This window comes from Leguminivora glycinivorella, chromosome 8, assembly GCF_023078275.1.
Source record: "Leguminivora glycinivorella isolate SPB_JAAS2020 chromosome 8, LegGlyc_1.1, whole genome shotgun sequence".
In the NCBI taxonomy this organism is placed as follows: domain Eukaryota; kingdom Metazoa; phylum Arthropoda; class Insecta; order Lepidoptera; family Tortricidae; genus Leguminivora; species Leguminivora glycinivorella.
This window is the reverse complement of record NC_062978.1, coordinates 19,897,714-19,917,659: the sequence shown is the minus strand read 5'-3', so window position 1 is coordinate 19,917,659 and position 19,946 is coordinate 19,897,714. Positions and strand designations below refer to the sequence as shown.

At 45.1% G+C, this 19,946-nt stretch overlaps 1 protein-coding gene across 1 annotated transcript; it reads left to right on the top strand.

Annotated features, from left to right (window-relative positions):
* Positions 1-10,311: 10,311 nt before the first annotated feature.
* Positions 10,312-12,564, top strand: LOC125229103. The gene has a single exon (XM_048133881.1). The coding sequence runs from the start codon at positions 10,312-10,314 to the stop codon at positions 12,562-12,564; it is 2,253 nt and encodes a 750-aa protein (XP_047989838.1).
* The last annotated feature ends 7,382 nt before the right edge of the window (positions 12,565-19,946 follow it).

Sequence of the window (19,946 nt, the reverse complement as noted above, 5' to 3'; positions counted from 1 at the left end):
CTAGTTAATTGCTACCGAAGCTCCACCCACACGTTCTTAGATGTGGAAGTGGATTTTCACAACGTCAAAGCTGCTAATAAACCTCTATCATGACGAGCATTCTAAAAGTTGACATGACAAATTAGGTTGGCAATAACGGCGTTGCTTTACAGTAATTGGATCACACATTCGTCATCATTATGGCCGTTCAGATATTCACGAGTAAGAGAATTTGGACATTCCTCACAATCATTCATCTGTTGGTCAGGTGACCACGCTGATTATGTATTAGCTAATTAGGCAATTGAGACGACGCCGATGTCGTTCACTTTACCTGTCTAAAACGACCCCACTTATGGGAAACCATCACGTGATGATTTTTGTCTAATAAGACAATGACTAAACTGTGTAATTGTGTATGTCTCAGGTTAACACGTATACGCTGTGGTTCTGATTCGAAAGACCTTCTACGAAGTACATATGTTTAGAAATACCTTATACAAAGTATGTTTAGTTGTGCTAATTACCGCAAAGTAGATGTTAAAGCGACATAATCTCATTGAGATTCGAGTAAAAATACAACATTTTGCCTCGTGATCATAACGCTCGTCTCATGACACGAAAGGTGAATTAGTGCATAGCATGTAATAACCCAATGGGTTCTCACAGGATGTCGTAAATCATCGCATAGGGCAACGAAATCCAAATTCCAAGTCGCTTCAAAGTTTAATCTTTTACGGGGCGACGCTTGTCAATTTATATGACAGTGTACTTTTCCGCACAGCACAACTTTACTTATGTTGTCTCTAATGACGAATCATGTCTGCACAATGAATGATCTCCTTTGTCATATCACGAGGCGATGCCCTATCGGATCGTGGGCCCTATCTTTTCATAGGCCAGGTTATCTAATGGGACCTCATCTGTCGTTTCAAGACATCTCTTGTGTCCTGTCACCTCACGAGGCGAAGCTATGACTTTTCAAGGGACAAACCTATGTCGTCTCACGGGACGTCGCTCTGTCTCGTCTTACGTGAGCGTGGCATTTGTCCCTTATATTCTTTATGACGGTGCATAGGATTACACTGCGTCCCATCGCTGTCAATTTTCTTCATCGTCTCCATGCCACCACACAGGAACAACCCTGTCGTCTCGCGGGACAATGCAATGTCGTCTCATTGGACGACACCTGTCGTGTCACGGTACGACGCCATGTCGTCTAACGGGACGACACCTGTCGTCTCACGGGGCGACGCTAGTCGTCTCACGGGACGACGTCATGTCGTCTCACGGGACGACGCCTGTCGTCTCACGGGACGACATCTGTCGTCTCACAGGACGACGTCTGTCGTCTCACAGGATAACGTCTATCGTCTTACGGGACGACATCTTTCGTCTCACGGGACGACGTCTGTCGTCTCACAGGACGACGTCTGTCGTCTCATGGGACGACGTCTGTCGTCTCACGGGACGACGTCTGTCGTCTCACGGGACGACGCCATGTCAGTCTCACGTGAGTGAGGCATATGTATCCGCGTACTTATGACGGTGCCTACAGGAGGTCACTGCGTCTCGTCGCTGGGCCAAAGGCACCGAGCGGAATATCATGAAGTTAGAAGTAATCATAATCTTTTCGATGTTTTAAATTCTCGAACTTTTTAAGACTTGCTTTTGTAAACGTGTTGCTCGGCCGAGTTACAAAAGCGTACTGAGGAAAAAGCAGCCGAGCGCTGGTAACCGGGCGACACTAGTACTTGACTGGCGCGCCAGATGGCGCTACTAGTCGAGGAATTCACTCAATTAGGGCCGAGTTATGAAGGTGTTAATCTCATTAGTGGTTCAAGCGAAGGCACGGACACCTAAATAGGAACTTATTATCCAAAGGAATACGTAAGATCTTCATTATTTTTTTACTTTGTTTATTCGGTAAATATTCGGCAAAGCAACCGAATTATTCGGTCGAATACGAACATTGAAAAACTTGCCGAATATGCCGAATTTTAAATATTATATTTGACATTTTACCAAGTCCTATGCAGATTGCCACATAAATACCTCATTTCTTCCAATATCCACTTTTACAACACAGACGTCCAATCTCATTGACATTCCATAAAACAAACAATTCGTAAGATTTGTCATATTTTACCCGATTCATACCATTTCAAACTAGATCTCTATCCACAAAAGGTTCGAAATAACTCGAAATTCTTTATAACATAAACCCTTTTTTCAGTTAACTTAAGTTTAAAATGCAAGCACTTTGCAAACCTTCAGCTGTAGAAAAAAGTGCCTTATGAACTGTTTCATAAAGTTACTTTTGTTAACCGGTAACAATGGTAGATGATTTCTTTTGCGCGTGAGCGGGACAGATATAAATTATGTCCGGCGTAGTCGCTTAAGCTGGAGTGAGAGCGAAGAGATAGTGTTACAGCGGTTTAGAATATTTTCCATTTGTGCTGTCATCGAGGACTAGGCAGTATTTATTACTGGAATTATATATATGTTGTGTATTTTATTAAACAGCGAAACAGAAATTATAATTTTAAGAAGAAGCTACGAGATCATATTTGCCTTATTTATGACATAAGAGAGTCGTACGCAAGTATGGGAACAAATCAAATTATTTTAACAAATATTTTGATTTGTGTTTTTTAAGTAGTCACACTACTATATATAAATTAAAAACCGAATAAGATGTCATATATTAAAGAAAAAATGACGAGCACCACCAGTGGCGAAGGGCGGATTCGAACCGGCGTCTTTAGCAATCCGGGCTAACGCCATGAACCCCTAGGCCACCTCGCCACTGTGGCGCCACTCGCGACTATTAGGGCCCATTTAGACGGTACGAGAACTCGCATACGAGTTTTATTACATTGCTGTATTTGATGGCTGTGCAAAATTGTATGTAACCTCAACAGCCCGCAATGCAACTAAAATCGCATGCGAGTACGCACGCCGTCTAAATCAGGCCTTAATAAGAGAGTCGTATCATAATTGCAAGGTAAATACATTCCTCAACTGTTCAACCTCTGAGCTCTGGTTACAATTGCAAACCATTCTCATTTTTATTATGCTTCCAGTCCAATTATTAGATTATTATAGACCTTGATTTTTTTTCTGGGTTAGCTTTTTTCATGTGTCATATGTAGGGTGTGCAAACCGGTTAACCGGTTAACCGAAAAACGGGACTCTACTGTATTGTATAAAATGTATAATTGAGTAGACTCCGGACTAATTTTTAAAATAAAATCATTACAGATAATAATGTTGTCAATGAAAAGTAATGAATAACTCTTTATTATTACAAAACATTAAATAATTACGTATTTTTGAACCTTTTAATGCCTAATTTTCCAAATTTTGAGAAATATTTACAGTTTCGGTTATTAACCGGTTTTTTAAGTTAACCGGTTTTTGCATACCCTAGTCATATGCCTATGATAAGTATACTGAGCAATGTATGTTCTCCATTTTTTAGAGTGGTAGACTGGAATACTGATTTACATAGAACTTTACACCCATGACTCTGGAATAAAATATCTGTTCTCATCATACTAATAAACATCCTTATTAGGAATCGAACCAAGAACATCGCTTTCTCATGCAGGGGTTCTACCCACTAGACCAAATTTGTCGTCAACATTTAGGATTTTTTTTTAATTGAACATAAATATCAAACTATTTTTTCACGCATAAAGTACCTACATTGATTCCTCACACAGCATTAACATACATAAAAGATAACAATGCAGCCATAAACCAACTCAGCCCCATGAAACATTACCATACACCCTTGCAATAAAATCGTTTGAAAAGTTGGACGCGGCAAAGTTAGCAACAACGGGTTCGAGTCCCGCAATTTAATGCGTTGCCTGTGCAATTTTGCAAGTTGGAAAAAACTTTGCACTGTACTATGAGTACCTAGGGTTAGGTTTAAAATGTTTGCAGTTGTGCTTTGAGCTGAGAGAATTTTATACGGTTTTGTTTTACGTATAATGCACTGAAAATACTTAAATACCCTTAAATAAAATCTATTTTTTTCTTAGCCATATACAATATGATTGTAAATATAATCAGGGGCGGCTCACTCCGCGATTCTATCGCCGCGCTACAAGTACATCCTGGCGGCCGCGAGTTCGCGGCCTACTCAGGGTAGCGCGCGTTCTCACGGAATGCACGTTCGAACTTTCTATTGTTACTTTACGTCGCGAGGTTTTTGCAAGCGATGTCCGCGTGTGAAATGCTAATAATATTTAGTTAAATAGACATATTGAATAAAATAAATACCATAGGACATTCTTAGTATTCTTACACAGATCTACTACTGATTAAGTCCCACGGAAAAGTTCAATAAGGCTTGTGATGTTAGAACTTGAACAAAAATATATAAATACTGTATATATACCTAGAAAGTACCCAAGACTTGAATATAAAGTATAACATTTTATGTGAGTATTAATTCGTTTGAATCCATTGGTAACCCTATCACGGGACGCCGCGCACGTGCGGCTCGTTTCTTTGTAAGAATTTTGTAGGTATTTAAAAGGCGGCATTTCGTGAATATCAAAGCAGTGGGCCTTCTGTACTTGTACTATTATATATTCTGTGATATAATTTTAAGCTATTTACTACTAGCCAAACTATACTTATACTACGAATAGATTACGGCAGCGGCTGGCGTTAATAAGAATCATATATCAAAATTCTTTTCTATTATTCCATTGTTTTCAATATGCATACACCTTAATATAGTCTAACATAGTCTCATCTTAACATCTCATCCTCTTATTTTTCGTGTTGGTGTAAAATATGAAATTAAGAAGGTAAAATAAAAAAAATATATGTTTCCCCTCACTATCTCGGAAACACGTGTGGATTATTTTGACTTTGAATATAGTAAAATTTTCTGCTTTAAAATTTATAAAAGTGGGTGAATCTAGTTAGTGATGAAGATGATTTACCACCTGTGGAAGTACTGGAAGCAGTGATAAACGCGTTTTTTGCGTTGTACTTTCCTCGCTATAGTGAAAGGAAAAGTTTTGTGTTACACACGGGTGCAAGTGTATTTTACTTCTCGTGTGTTGAAAAATTTGCATCGTTCAGGATTTTATTCTCGAACCACTCGCTTTGCTCGTGGTTCAACTATAGAATCCATTCACTTGCTCGCTTTTCAATTCCACACTCGACGTTAAAATACAACTTTGCACCCTATAACAACAAACACTAGCCTATGTGATGTGGGGACTAAAGGACAAGTCGATTGTATGGAATATAGGTTTATTCTGTGTTGAATTACAATTAGCGGCAACTTATATAGTATGGTCAGGAGTTGTAGTGTGAGTGTGGCCTGTCACACTACATCTCCCTTCCCATGAAAAAAAAAAGATTAATTATTCATTGGGATTAATCTTTTTTTTTTTTTTCATTTACAATAACAATCACTGGCTTGCACTGGCTTTTTTAACAGTTTCAAATTTTCAAAAAGTTATTTAAACATTTTTGCAATAAAACAATAGCTCTGAAGTATGTATAGTATATGAAGTAAGTATAAATGTAGTACATGACATTTTCAAAAGATATAGGTAAGAAACACAAGTGAAATAAGATGTTTAATTCTGATAAAGTAATCTATCCAATAAAGATCTAAAATAAACAAACTAATAACTAAGTAATATGTAAAAAAAAAACTTACACAATTAAACATTAGTTATAATTTGAACTTAAAGGTTAACATGAAAAAGTTCTTAACGAAATATTTAGACTAATACAATAGATGACGAAACAGATTTATTTAAACAAACACACTACATAATAATATATTAAACAAAAGCCCTTAGATTAACATGAACAGGTATACTTAACTTAAAAGATCCAACAAAGCAAAAAATTAAAAAAAAACTAACTTCATTTTGAAGTACGCAGTGTATTCGTCAATACACCACGTTTTTGTCATTTCCACATTTGTCTGGTACCACTTATCACTTGCAAGTCTTACATTTATTTTTCCTTAATAGACGTCTCATTTATATAACATTTTATTTCATTGTGCATCTAAAGCGTGCAATACTTGGCAAGGGTACACAACGCTTTTACTTGGTCGGCCGACCTTTTATTTATTTATTTATTAGCTCAGGATACAAGTATATTTATTTTAAGCGCGCACACATACTATTTTTTTACACATACAGGCAGTTCTTTTAACACACATCCTTACATCAAAACCTTCCATGTGTCCAAGGTGTCCCCACGATTGATGCTCGACCGAATCATGGTCAGACGGCCAAGGATTCCCTACCTGACTTGTATCCTGGCATACCCTTGCTAACCTAATCGCACAACACCGCCTCTCGGGCCAGCTTCGATACGATAGGCATTTTTATTTATTAAGTAATTCCTTTTACATTAAACACTTTCACAAAAAAAAAACATTCAAAATCCAATCATATAACTCAACACTGTGAAAGCTTTAACATATAAGAATTTCAACAACTTTAAGTTGATCAGGCTTATCGTTCTTTGAAAAACTTATCTGCTTTAGCTTACCCAAACACTGCTAACTCACCATCTATGTCATACGAATCCTTTCTCCATAAATTAATGCTTCCATACAAATCCAACATTGTCAAAATTAAATCTTCTTTGTCTATAATATCTTCTAAGTAGGTAGACACACAATTTCAACACCAAACCACTATCCATAAAATCCAAAGTTACAACAAATCAAAAGAAACAATATCTACTTATACCTCCAATACATTCTCGTTCGTATTAATTTACAAGTTTATTTTTCAAAATACCTACTATACGTGTTCTTTTTTTCCATTTATAACCGTAATATCCATATCCATTAGTAACAAAAATGTCAAGTCCGTTAAGTACATGAAATAAAAATATTGATTTGACATAAAAAAAAACAATTCTAAATTTAAAACAACCTTAATTATCCTTATTTAAACTAAAACATTAAATCCAAGTTTATGGTTAAAAGTGGGAACTGTTTGAGTTTACATTTTAACAAGAAGGATTATTGCAAAATTTATATAATGTTACAAACAGGTGCACAATATTGATACAATGTTTATTGAAACCTGAGCTGTAATTACAGACGGCGCATACAATCATGGTGGCATCATGACTAAGTTTGTGATGAAATCACTTCCAAATGATTTGTGCAACGTTCGGGATACCTAATTGATGTTATGTAACTTATGTATTATTGAAATGTGATTGGATTAATTTATTAGAGAAAAAAAATCTATGTTAATTAGTGAATGGTTAGTTCTAGTATGCATAATATATATGTATATTTTGGTCTGATTTAATAAAAAAATGACTTAGCTATATAGATATAATTATTTAACCACATCCACATTTTAACCATATTAGCTTTACGTTATCAGCGTACTGTTAAATCTTACTTTTCTTTATATATTTATAATTATATCTCTTAACACGACACGACATACAAAAGATTACTTTTGCCTTACACCTAAATACGCGGTTTTTTTTAAACTATTTGCCTGATAAGATCCGTTCTGGTATATGGAACTCAACTATCTCTTATCATATAAATTACGCATCAAAGTTAGTTTAAACGAAATTATAAGACTATAACTCTTACTTGTATATGTTACTTAAAACACTAAACGAAATAAAATATAACTATCAACTCAACACTGTCACTGTACATTGTCCTTTTCGCACGAAATGTCTACTGCACTTTTTTTGTATGTTTTTTGACGTCAAAGCCACACACACTTTGCACAGAACCTGGACCAAGCACACCAATAATCCCAGACCACGGCCGGGCCATGGCGACGGCCTTGTCCAGCGACACGAACAACTCCCAGCAGCGACCATGCACCGTCACGGTAGAGGTTTCAATGTGGAATTAGCACTGTGCTTGTCTAATTACAAGTCCCACTTGTATTTAGTCAATTTTTGCTTTATGTCACTGTTATAATTTTACACTTAGTGATTAGTGTTCATTATCACTTTATTTTTAGTAAAAATAGCTACCTAATTTATACTTTGTATGCACTGTCCACGGTATGTTCTTGCCGATAAATTTATGTTTCTGCCAAATTAAGTTAAGTCTGTTAAACAGTCCGAAACAATATTATTTATATTATGGTCCCTACAATTTGATTAAATACACAAAATTTTACGGACTTGTCCACTGCGAATTTCACTGTCATTTTCCGTAGTTTTTACAATCGTCCAAATTATGAGTCATGTAGTTTTGTTGCCGAATACTATCCGGTCGGCGCGCGCGCCGCCAGTGCAGCGCGAGGCCGCACTGGCAGGGTCGCCATGTGATGTGGGGACTAAAGGACAAGTCGATTGTATGGAATATAGGTTTATTCTGTGTTGAATTACAATTAGCGGCAACTTATATAGTATGGTCAGGAGTTGTAGTGTGAGTGTGGCCTGTCACACTACACCTAGCCGAAAGACGATCGTTGACGACCGGTCTGGCTCAGTCGGCAGTTACCCTGCCTGCTAAGCCGCGGTCCTGGGTTCGAATCCCGGTAAGGGCATTTATTTAGAGTTGATTATCGTGTGTGTTTACAGACCGCCGAGTGGTGATGTTTCGATGTACCTGAGTATGTTAAATAATTTACTTAATTTAAATTTAATTAAAAATTCTAATGTAATTATTATCGGTGACATTAATATTGATCTTCTAACTAAATGCAATTATTCTAAAGATTTGTTGAACACATTAAAACAATCTGGATTTTGACAACTTATTAATCAACCAACCAGAATAACAAATATTAGTAAGACCTGTATCGACCATGCCTACTCAAATATAATAAAATCAGATGTGAAGAATGTATCTTGTTGTGACTTAAACCTATCTGATCACCTGTGTATAAATGTTATTGTTGACATTCATAACAAATACCTACAGCAAAATTCGCATGTTCTAAAAAGAACTTTCTCAGAACAACGAAAACAGGAGTTTTGTCAGTGCCTAGATACATATCAGTGGGACGAAATACTCAAAAAAACATCATGTCCTAGTAAAGCTATGGAACTTGTTATGAATGTCGTCAAAAATAAATTTGAAACATACTTCCCTCTAAAAAAACAGTTACTGAAAAAAACTGGACACAAATGGGTAAACGATTCTTTAAGGAAATTACGTGTAAAAATATCACAATTGAAAAATTACATAACGACTCATTCCGACAGCGTCGAGTCTCGCACGCACCTACAACAGCTGGAAAATGAATACTGGATAAAATTACGGCAAGTACGTAGTAATTTCATAAACGGTTGCATATCTAACTGCAAGGATGACATGGGCAGGAGCATGTGGCGTGTCATATCAACGGAGACATGTAAAAATAATAAAGGTAATAGTGCTATCGATGTGTTCGTTAGCCGGTCAGCTGGCGACTGCGTAGGCGCACGCGCCGCCGCCGCCGCCGCGCTGTTAAACCGGTATTACATCGAAACCAACGTTAACAATGCCGTACCGTGCACTAGCACGGCACTTACGTACCTCACGCAATACCTACCTGCTACGTGCCCGCCTTTTAAATTCGAGCCGTTTGGGCTGGATGAGATGATATTCGCATGCAAAAAAATCAAACGAAAGGAATCAAAGGATATAAATGATATGTCGACTCGCCTTATTGACTATTTGCCTCCGACTGTCATCTCACTGCTACTAACGTTGTTTAATGAGTGTGTGTGTCAGGGAACCTATCCAAGCGTTCTAAAGAAGATAAAGGTCCAACCCATCTATAAAGGCAAAGGCGAAATGCATCTGCCTAAGCATTACCGGCCTATATCGCTCATACCGGTAATTTCTAAAATCTTTGAGCGTTTGTTGAGTACCAGGATAATGAATCACATTACAATAAACAACTTGCTAAATCGGCAACAATACGCTTACCAGCCTAGTAGGTCTACCGTGGACCCCCTTCGACGTGTTGCCACCTTGCCGTGGTGAAGGGGCTTGCGTGCCCCCAGGACCCTCAGGGCTATGCCGGACAGGGTTTCCCATACCGGACAGGCCTGAGGCGAGAGGCCAGACAAAGAGCAACACACGGGCGGGGCTCTATGAGCTACAGAGGTGGGCTGAGGCTGCCTTGCGCGGCGTCGTGGCTTTGGCCACTGTCGGGCAACCCGCAATCCACACTGAGCGGACCGGGGGCCTACCTCATTGAGAGGAAGGTCAAGTGGAGTAAACCACTATAAAAATCCCCAATCTCAAGGTTTGCGGCGTGCCGATGGGATGAGTGGCTGGGGGAGCCCAGTCACTAGCGCCGCAAAGGGGGGCATACCCCTTTTAAAATAGCAAAACCAATCATGAGTGGCAATATTACAGAAAAACTACCCCAGGAGGTCCCAATCCTCCGTGTCACCACAGAACGGATATCCATACTGGATGCCCGTACTGTGGTGACATGCCGCCCTTCGTATTCTGGGGAGGCACACCACTCGAGGGAAAATGAAAACGACCATGGCAAACGAACAACGGACATCAAAGATTCTGATCTGGATTTTGTTGAACGGAATGTGGAAGACTGCGACCCGATGTCGCACTCCGACACTGGGACCTTGAGGCTAAGAGGTGGCGGCCCGCCGTCACGGGCTTCAAAAAGTGACGACGAAGTGGTCCTAGAGACCTCTTCGATTAGCGGGAGCGCGCCCCAAAGACGCAAGGCGTTGGCCGGGGCCAAGAGGGGAAACCCCTACCTAAGGGAGGACCCAGAACCCGAGCCAAAAATAAACTCGGCTCGCAGAGGAAGGAAAACTGGAGGGGTAGGGACGTCCGCACCCCGCCTCAAGTTAAAAGTTCTGTCAGCCAACGGGGGGAAAAAGGCAGCAGGGGCCTACGTGGGGTTGTCGGCCGCTCTAGACAAACTGAGGAACACAGTAGGATCGGACTCCGAAGGGGCAGACGAGGAGGCCATGCCAGGGGACCAGTGGAGTGAACGGCGGGTCTCCCCCTCCCCCTCCTCATCCCCAAACGAGGATCCGATCGAGGTAGCACGCCGCGCCGCCCAGACGGTTCTGACAGAGACGGCCAAGTCCCGTAACCTCCAAGGGGGTATCAGGGGCTCGATTAACAAAGCCTGCAAAAAAATAGTAGCCGCATTAGAATTGCTACAGTCTCAGAATGAGAGCGAGGAGATCCGCACCTTAAAAGCGGATAATAAAAGGATGCGTGAGGAGCTGGCGCAAATGCGGTCTGAAACAAAGGCGCTCCGAAGAGCCTACTCTGAAAGAGGAAATCTACTGACCGCGGACAGTGTCCGAGAAGAAATAACGGCCGTCTGTAACTCTCTTAAAGAGCACCTCTCTAGGGAGTTATTCATATCCCTGGGGGGGATGATAAACACTAGGTTGGAAGAAGTCCGAAGCCGCCTCCCCCCAGAGCCAATTCTACGTCCGCCCTTGGCGGCGGACAGGCAGAATACAGCTGCGCTAACTGAGAGCCCGCAAGCAGGGACTAGAGGAGGACCAACAAAAATGAAAGCCAGCCAGACGGGGTCAACTTTAATGCCCCCGGCAAGGCCTGCTCAAGCACCAACGGCAAACAAATCAGCTGCAGCGGGATCGAAGAAAACAAAGACGAAGAAAAAGGCCCCCAACCAGACCCAAACATACACACACACGCAGGAGGAGTGGGTAGCAGTGGAGAAGCGAGGGGCGAAAAAGAAGCAGAAGAAAAAGACCTCCGCTACACCCAAGGCACAGACGGCCAAACCGACGGCAACAACTGTACCTCCAAAAAAGCTGATAGTGCCAAAAACGGCGGCGGTAGTGGTGGCCCTCAAGCCAGACACGACAGAGTCGTACGCCTCTGTTATGCTGAGGGCCACCAAAGCGTTCAGGCTGGAGGAGGTTGGACTGGAGAACGTTCGAATAAAAAGAACGGCGGACGGGGCCCGCATCCTGGAGGTGAACGGGGCTGATAATGGCCGCTCTGCCGACGAATTAAAGACGCGTCTTGAGGCGGCAATCGGGGATGCAGCCAAAGTGTATAGACCCGTCAAATTAGCGCGCTTACGGGTCTCCGACCTAGACGAGGCTGCAACCCCAGAGGCAGTGGCTGGGGCGATCGCCGCTAAAGGGGGCTGCTCCGTTGCGGACGTCAAGGTGGGAGACATCCGCATCGGTTTCAACGGCACCGGATCGACCCTGGCTCAGTGCCCCATCGAGGCAGCGAGCGCGGCGGCAACGGCGAGGAGAGTAACGATCGGGTGGTCGGTGGCCCGAATCGTTGCTCTCGAACCGGAAGCGCTCAGATGCTATAAATGTCTGAGCGTGGGGCACACCAGGGCCACGTGCCCCTCATCAATCGATCGAGGGAACCTCTGCTTCCGATGCAGTAAGCCGGGGCATAAGGGGGCAGACTGCCAGGCGGAGGCTTTTTGTGCGGTCTGCCACCTAGCAAAACTGCCAGCGAGACACCGAATGGGAGGCCTCTCTTGTCACCCACCAAAGGTAAAAGGCGTGGAGGCTCGCACTGGCAATCGTGGTGCCCCTGATAGGGCCCCCTCTGGGGCCGCTCAGATTCAGGAACCCCCCGAGGAACGCCCCATGGACCTTTAATGTCAGGACAACTGCACCAAGGTCCATGGGAGGTGCTGCAGTGTAATATTAACCACTCCGCCCGCGCTCAGGATCTGCTCATGCAGAACTTGGCTGAGTGGGGAGTTGCACTGGCAGCGGTGGCGGAGCCCTACACTGTTCCTCCTCGGCCCAACTGGGAAGGGTCTAGAGATGGCAGAGTGGCGTTGGTGGTCCCAGCTGGAGAGACTCTATCAGGGATTGAGAGAGGGGAGGGTTTCGTGGCGGCTAAATGGGGGAAAATTGTAGTAGTAGCAGTTTACTTTTCCCCCAATAGGCCGCTGGACTCCTTCCAAAGATTTCTAGGGGACCTGGAGGGAGTGGTGCGGAGGGCTGGCCGGGCGCCCGTCTTGGTGTTGGGGGACCTCAACGCCAAGAGCCGGGCGTGGGGGTGTCCCGATACCGACCTTAGGGGAGCCGAGGTCGAGGACTGGGCGGCGACGGTGGACCTGTGCATCCTCAATCGGGGCCACACGCAAACGTGCGTCCGTTGGAACGGGGGGTCTATCGTTGATGTGTCCCTCGCGACCCCCTCCCTGATGGCCCACGTTGCCGACTGGAGGGTGCTAGAGGACGAGGAGACCCTCTCGGACCACCTCTACATCCGCATGAGGGTCTCCCAGACTCACAGAGGATCACCGCCTAACCTCGGCCCCCGAAGGGGTGACAAATTCCCCAGGTGGTCGCTGGCCCGCCTCGACAGGGCAATTGCAGAAGAAGCCGCCATTATTGAGGCCTGGAGCGCCCCCCCTCAGGCATCCATGGGCGTCGAGGAGCGGGCAACCCACCTACGCAGGTCACTAATGGCCGTGTGCGACGCCTCTATGCCTCGAGCCCGGCCTTACCAGGGCAGACGCAAGGTGTACTGGTGGGGCCCGGAGATCGCTGCCCTTCGCACAGCCTGCAACGCCGCCCGGAGGGCCTATACTCGCTGCCGAAGAAGGAGGCACACCCCGGAGGAAGAGGCGCTCCTCCACGCTACCCTCGGGGAAAAAAAGAGAGCGCTTCGGCAGGCCATTGAGCGGGCCCGAACTGAGCGGTGGGAAGAGTTCCTCGCGACTCTAAATAGAGATCCGTGGGGGCGTCCATACAAGATGGTACGCAACAAGCTGCAGTGCGCATCCCCCATGGAATCTATGGAACCGCAGCTCCTTCAAACCGTAGTGGAGGGGCTCTTCCCGGACGCACCGGAGTTCGTCCCGCCGGTGATGGCCCCCCGGAAAGGCACCCAGAGAGGCGGCTCGCCCCCCCCCCCCCCATCACAGACGACGAGCTCGAGTGGGCAGTGGAGCGAGTCAGGGCCACCCGCAAGGCGCCGGGGCCGGACGGAGTACCAGGGAGGGTCCTCTTCCTAGCCCTGAAGCATCTAGGAGACCACCTCAGGGCCCTGCTGGAGGACTGCTTGACCGAGGGAACATTCCCGAGACCCTGGAAGGAGGGACGGCTGTGCCTCCTCCGGAAGGAAGGACGCTCGGCGGACTCCCCGGCCGGCTACCGGCCCATCGTCCTGCTGGATGAGGCCGGGAAGCTGTTCGAGCGCATCCTGGCCTCCCGCATCCAGCAGCACCTGGAGGGGACAGGCCCGAACTTAAGCGAGAATCAGTTCGGGTTCCGTAGAGGGCGGTCGACGCTGGACGCAGTGGGAACCCTTAGGGCGTTTAGTGAGCTGGCGGAGGAAGAGAGAGAGGGAGTCGTGGCGGTGTCTCTCGATATCGCCAACGCGTTCGGCTCTCTCCCCTATGCGGTGATTGCAGAGGCGCTCCGCTACCACGAGGTACCTCTATACCTAAGGAGGATCGTGGATCACTACCTGACGGGGCGGGTGGTGCTCTACGAACAAGGGGATGTACGGCGGGCGAAAGTTATGACTTGCGGGGTTCCACAGGGGTCCGTCTTGGGGCCCCTCCTGTGGAACGTCGGTTATGACTGGGTCCTCCGGGGGGCACAACTCCCGCGCATGGTCACGTTGTGTTATGCGGACGACACACTGGTGGCCGTGCGAGGGCGGGAGTTGGAGGAGGTTCTAAGGAAGGCGGCGGTGGCGACGGAGCTCACTGTACACCGCATCGAACTCCTCGGGCTGCGGGTCGCCATTGAAAAGACCGATGCCATGGTTCTGGGGGGTACGAGGGAGTGGAAACTGCGGGCAAGCACGGCGTTGAGGGTGGAGGGTCAGTCCGTCCAGGTCAAGGCCAACATAAAATACTTGGGTCTTGTCCTGGACAGAAAATGGGCTTTTGAGGAGCACTTCGCGAGACTTGCTCCTCGTCTTGTGGGTGCTGCCTCGGCACTGGGTCGCCTGCTGCCTAACTTGGGGGGGCCGAATGCTCCCTGCAGGCGGCTGTTTGCGGGTGTCGTCCGGAGCATGGCGCTCTACGGAGCGCCAATCTGGGCAGGACGACTGACGGAACGTACCAAGGCCTTGATCCGTCGGCCCCAGAGGGTGGTAGCCCAAAGGACGGTAAGGGCTTACCGCACCACTTCCCACGCCGCGGCGTGCCTCCTCGCCGGCACACCTCCCTGGGAGCTGGACGCGGTGGTCCTAGCCGAGAGGTACCAGCGAAAGGTGGATGCGAGAACCCGGGGAGAGCCGCCGGACCCCGAGGAAGACGAAAGAGTGGCGCGGGCAGCTAAGGAGCACCTGCGCCAACAGTGGAGGGACACTCTGGAGAATGGCCACTATGGCATCCGAACCATAGGGGCCATCCTCCCGGTAATGGAGGAATGGTTGGACAGAAGGAGGGGGTCCTTACCTACAGGGTGACTCAGGTGGTGTCCGGGCATGGTTGCTTCGGCCACTACCTGCACCGCATCGGGAGGGAGCCGAGCACCCAGTGCCTGGACTGTGGTGCGGACGATGATACGGCCCAGCACACTCTTCAAGAGTGTAATCGCTGGGCCGGAGAAAGGGCTGCCTTGGTCGCAGCCATAGAGGTGGTAGACCTCTCGCTGCACAGCGTCATAGCGGCGATGCTGAGCAGCGAGAGGAAATGGAATGCGATGGCCTCCTTCTGCGAACATGTCATGTCACAGAAGGAGGCGGCGGAGAGGGAGCGCGAAGCGGCGGCTGACGCGCTGCCTCTCAGACGCAGACGGCAAGGGCGAAGGCGACGAGCGTTCGTACGCCAAGACCCTTAGAGGGGCCGGCGGGTACGGGACCCGCATTGCACAAAAGGCCTCACTAGCGACGTAGGGGGAGGGATCAAGCGTTTCTCCCTCCCTTCCTTGCGCGGGTGCCCTGGCACTTAGCCGGGGCTGCCGGAGGGCGCCACGGTGGAAAGAGGAAATCCGATGATCCCGTGGCACCTTCATGAACGGCACAGGGGGCGAAACGCCGGAGTGGGGTTTAGTGGGTAGTCCGCTTCCCTCCCTCTCAATAGGAGAGGGGGCCGAAAGTGGGAGTCCCACACACCCCCCCATTAAGGCCTTCCCGTGGTTGGGGGGACGGTGCGTAAACGCATTCCCCACTCCGACAAAAAAAAAAAAAAAAAAAAAAGGTCTACCGTGGACGCGGCGCGTGACGTCGTGGCGCGAGTGACGGCGCACCTCGAGGGCGGGCGGCAGGTCGCCGCCGTCTTCTGCGACCTGTCGCGCGCCTTCGAAATGATTGATCACGCGCTGCTTCTCGCCAAACTATCTTCCTATGGGTTTTCAGGCTGCTTCCATGATATCATAGCGTCGTTCCTGAGTGACCGCAAACAGAGCACCTACGTTCTCGGTTCCAAATCTGACCTCGATCCAATAGGAAGCTGTGCGGTCCCTCAAGGCTCCATAATGGGAAACAACCTTTTTCTCCTCCTGGTGAACGATATTTCAACAGCTTGTGATATCCCGGAATACGTAATGTTTGCCGACGACACTTGTTTTATAGTAAACGCAGAAGATATAGACTCTCTAAAACTAAAGTTATGTCAAGTGATGCACCAAATGGCTTCGTGGTTCTCATCCAACGGTATGCTGCTCAACGTAAATAAAACAAATATTGTACACTTTAAGTTGCGAAAAAAATACCTACCACTTAATATAGTAGCAGATAACGTTCCTGTACCCCAAACGGACTCCTCCAAATACTTGGGATTCGTGATCGACTCCGGGCTGACGTGGACACCGCACATTGACCACGCGTGTGACAGGCTGTCATCGGCGTGCTATGCTCTCTCAAGATTGGCACCAACCTTAACGAGTGAGAACGTTAGAAAAGCCTATTTTGGCTATTTCCACTCCATTTTAATACAAGGTGTTGATCTTTGGGCGACATCTGCTAGCCGAGACAAGATGTTCAAAATGCAAAAAAGGGCTTTACGTATTATTGACCGAAAACCAGCTGATCACCCAGCGCAGGAGTTATTTAAAAAGCACCGTATTTTGACTCTGCCCTGTGTTTACATATTAACGGCATGCAAATTCGTCCGTTCGAACCTAAAAATTATAAAACCTACGGCGAAATAAACCATCGACCGTCGCGCAGACGTGACCTACTAGTGCCCCCTCGCCGTCGGCTAGCGAAGGCCCGTGCGATGCTGGACGTTGTCGGCCCTAATCTATACAACTGTGTACCTACTGACATAAAAGAAGCACCTTCCGATGCTATATTTACAAGCAAACTCAAAAAAATGTTATTAGAGTCTGCTTATTATAACATCAACGAGTTCCTCAAAAGGAGTCGTTGTCCCGAAAATCCATAATACCTATGCTTATATATGTTATTCTGGTTGTAACACTGTAATAAAGAGTATATAAATTGTTTATGAACTGTATTACACATTGTAATGTACAAATTTTTGTTGACCTGTAAATTTGGTTATAAATTTACCAATAAAGAAATCTAAATCTAATCTAAATCTAAATCTAAATCATTTGTGTGATGAACACAGATATTTGTTCCTGAGTCATGGATGTTTTCTATGTATTTAAGTATGTATATCGTCGCTTAGCACCCATAGTACAAGCTTTGCTTAGTTTGGGGCTAAGTTGATCCGTGTAAGGTGTCCCCAATATTATTTATTTTATTTTATTTATATTGTGGTATTTACCAGACGCGCTCTTTGAAAACATTTGCGGTGTCTGTCTATGTAGTCTGTCGTTGAGTTGTTTGCCCCGCACCCGAGCACTGAAAATTTATCTATCTAGAAACATATTTTCAACTTACATTATTTCGTTACTTTTTTTCAAACGAATATAAACTTTATTTCTCTAAATTCAAGGTGTGAATTCATTGGTGTTTCAAGTTTATTGGTGATATATTTGGGAGCAGTTTATAGTCAACGTGAGTATGGCGGCAAATCTTGTGGTTTATAATTTCAAGTTTTCTCGCATTAACACGTATATAACACTTGCTCCGTTTGGGCACTGCCAACTTATCATGGTCTAACCTAGTTATTTTTTATTTTATTATTATTTATGAAATAGGCAGCAAACGAGCAGACGAGCCGCCTGATGGGCAGCAGTCATCGCCGCCCATGGACATAAGCAACATCAGGGGAGCCACTAATGCGTTGCCGACCTTTGAGAACCCTAAATACCTGCTCCTTAAAGAACCTCATAATATAGCGCAAGGGAAACACTTCAGAAGGTAGCTCATTCCCCAACTTGCACGTTCTGGGCAAAAACGAGCAAGAGACCCGTTTCTTCTTGGTTTGCCACGTGTCGAGAAAGTAAGGATGAACTTTGTTTCTTTGGCGGGAGGTGCGGTGATAAAAGCGCGACGGTGTCACCAGGTTAATAATAAAACATAGCAACGTATACACTTATATTAACTATAAATATAACTCACGATGGGTTAAATTGTGGCTAGGCGAGAGGTTGGCAACCTGTCACTGCAATGTCACAGTTTCGTTTTCTTTCAACCCCTTATTTGCCAAGAGTGGCACTGAAGCTTTAGTAGTTTCATGTGTTCTGCCTACCCCTTTATGGGATACAGGCGTGATTGTATGTATGTATGTATTTATAAATTATAATTATAAATATATTTCCAGCCAAATATCCCTTTTTTATTAGCTCAAGAACTCTGTTTGTTTACCTCTTAAGCTTACATTGTACGCAAAATAAAGACAGCTTAACTTCATACTAATTTCCAAAACATAGGCTATTTTGGAACTAAAGTATCGTAAAGTGGTTCCCACGACGAAATTAGGTGTGTTTACAGCCAATAAAATATTTATGACGAACTGTTAGCAAGGAAGTATTTTTATAGCTTACGTTTACTTGCCTCGGGTAGACCATTCAATGCTGTATTACTCTTTCATACTCGTACTTCAATTTGCTCAAAGACTGCAAATGAGACTTGGTTTCCAACACTAAGACTCCGACAAGACTCGAACCTGCGACTTAGTGCTTTGCCAGAGCAGTCGCTATGACCAACTTAGTCACGGATCCCTGATGGAAGCGTGCGAATTTTTCTATGCCTTCCCTCAAGACAGGTTCTGCTGCGTAACTTCTCGTCAATAACCATTAGATCGGACCTCGCGCATTACTAACTTGCTCCAGAGATATAGTCGCTATCAAATATATAGGAGTTGCTGAAGCTCTCATTAATATCGGAACACGCCACTTTAGAGTTAATAGGATTTTTTTTGCTTGAAAATAGGAATAGAAATCTTATTAACAATACAACATTTTTGCAATGTATTGCAATACAATACAATAGTTTATTGATAACGCCAAGTTACATGTCATGTACATACATTCTATTAAGATTGTTTAAAAAGAAATTGGACATTAATGAAGTATTTGATTCAAACATACATTAATAAGGGACTAGAAATTATACAGTTTGCAGTTCATAACACGAGAAACGATTTTATTATTGTACTTAACTATCAACACTTGTTAGCAGTTTTACAAGCTCGTAATATCATACCATGCTATGTAAATATTTTCAAAAATGTAAGTATGGGGCCATAATTGTGCGTAGCTTTAAAAACTTCATCATCCTCCTTGCGTTATCCCGGCATTTGCCACGGCTCATGGGGACCTGGGGTCCGCTTTGACAACTAATCCCAAGGTTTGGCGTAGCCACTAGTTTTACGAAAGCGACTGCCATCTGACCTTTCAACCTGACGGTAACTAGGCCTTTTTGGAATTAGTCCGGTTTCCTCACGATGTTTTCCTTCACCGACGAGCGACTTAGTACGAGTTCTTAACCAGATGTACAGTCCGGTCTGGCAGAAAGCATGAAACTTGGCATGTATATAGCTTATAGTTTTATAAGAAAATATGGAAGTAGAAACACGCCGAGGTGTCAATGTTTCCCTTCTTTCCCCCCACTTTTGTATCCCTGATTTCAGTTTTTTAACTGGCAAATATAAAATGACATTTCGAAAGTCGCACGCGTTTACCGCTAGGCCACCAGCGCTTTAAAAACT

Excerpts from the sequence above, each read along its gene's own strand:
- LOC125229103 (XM_048133881.1), top strand. The coding sequence starts at position 10,312 with ATGAGTGGCAATATTACAGAAAAACTACCCCAGGAGGTCCCAATCCTC.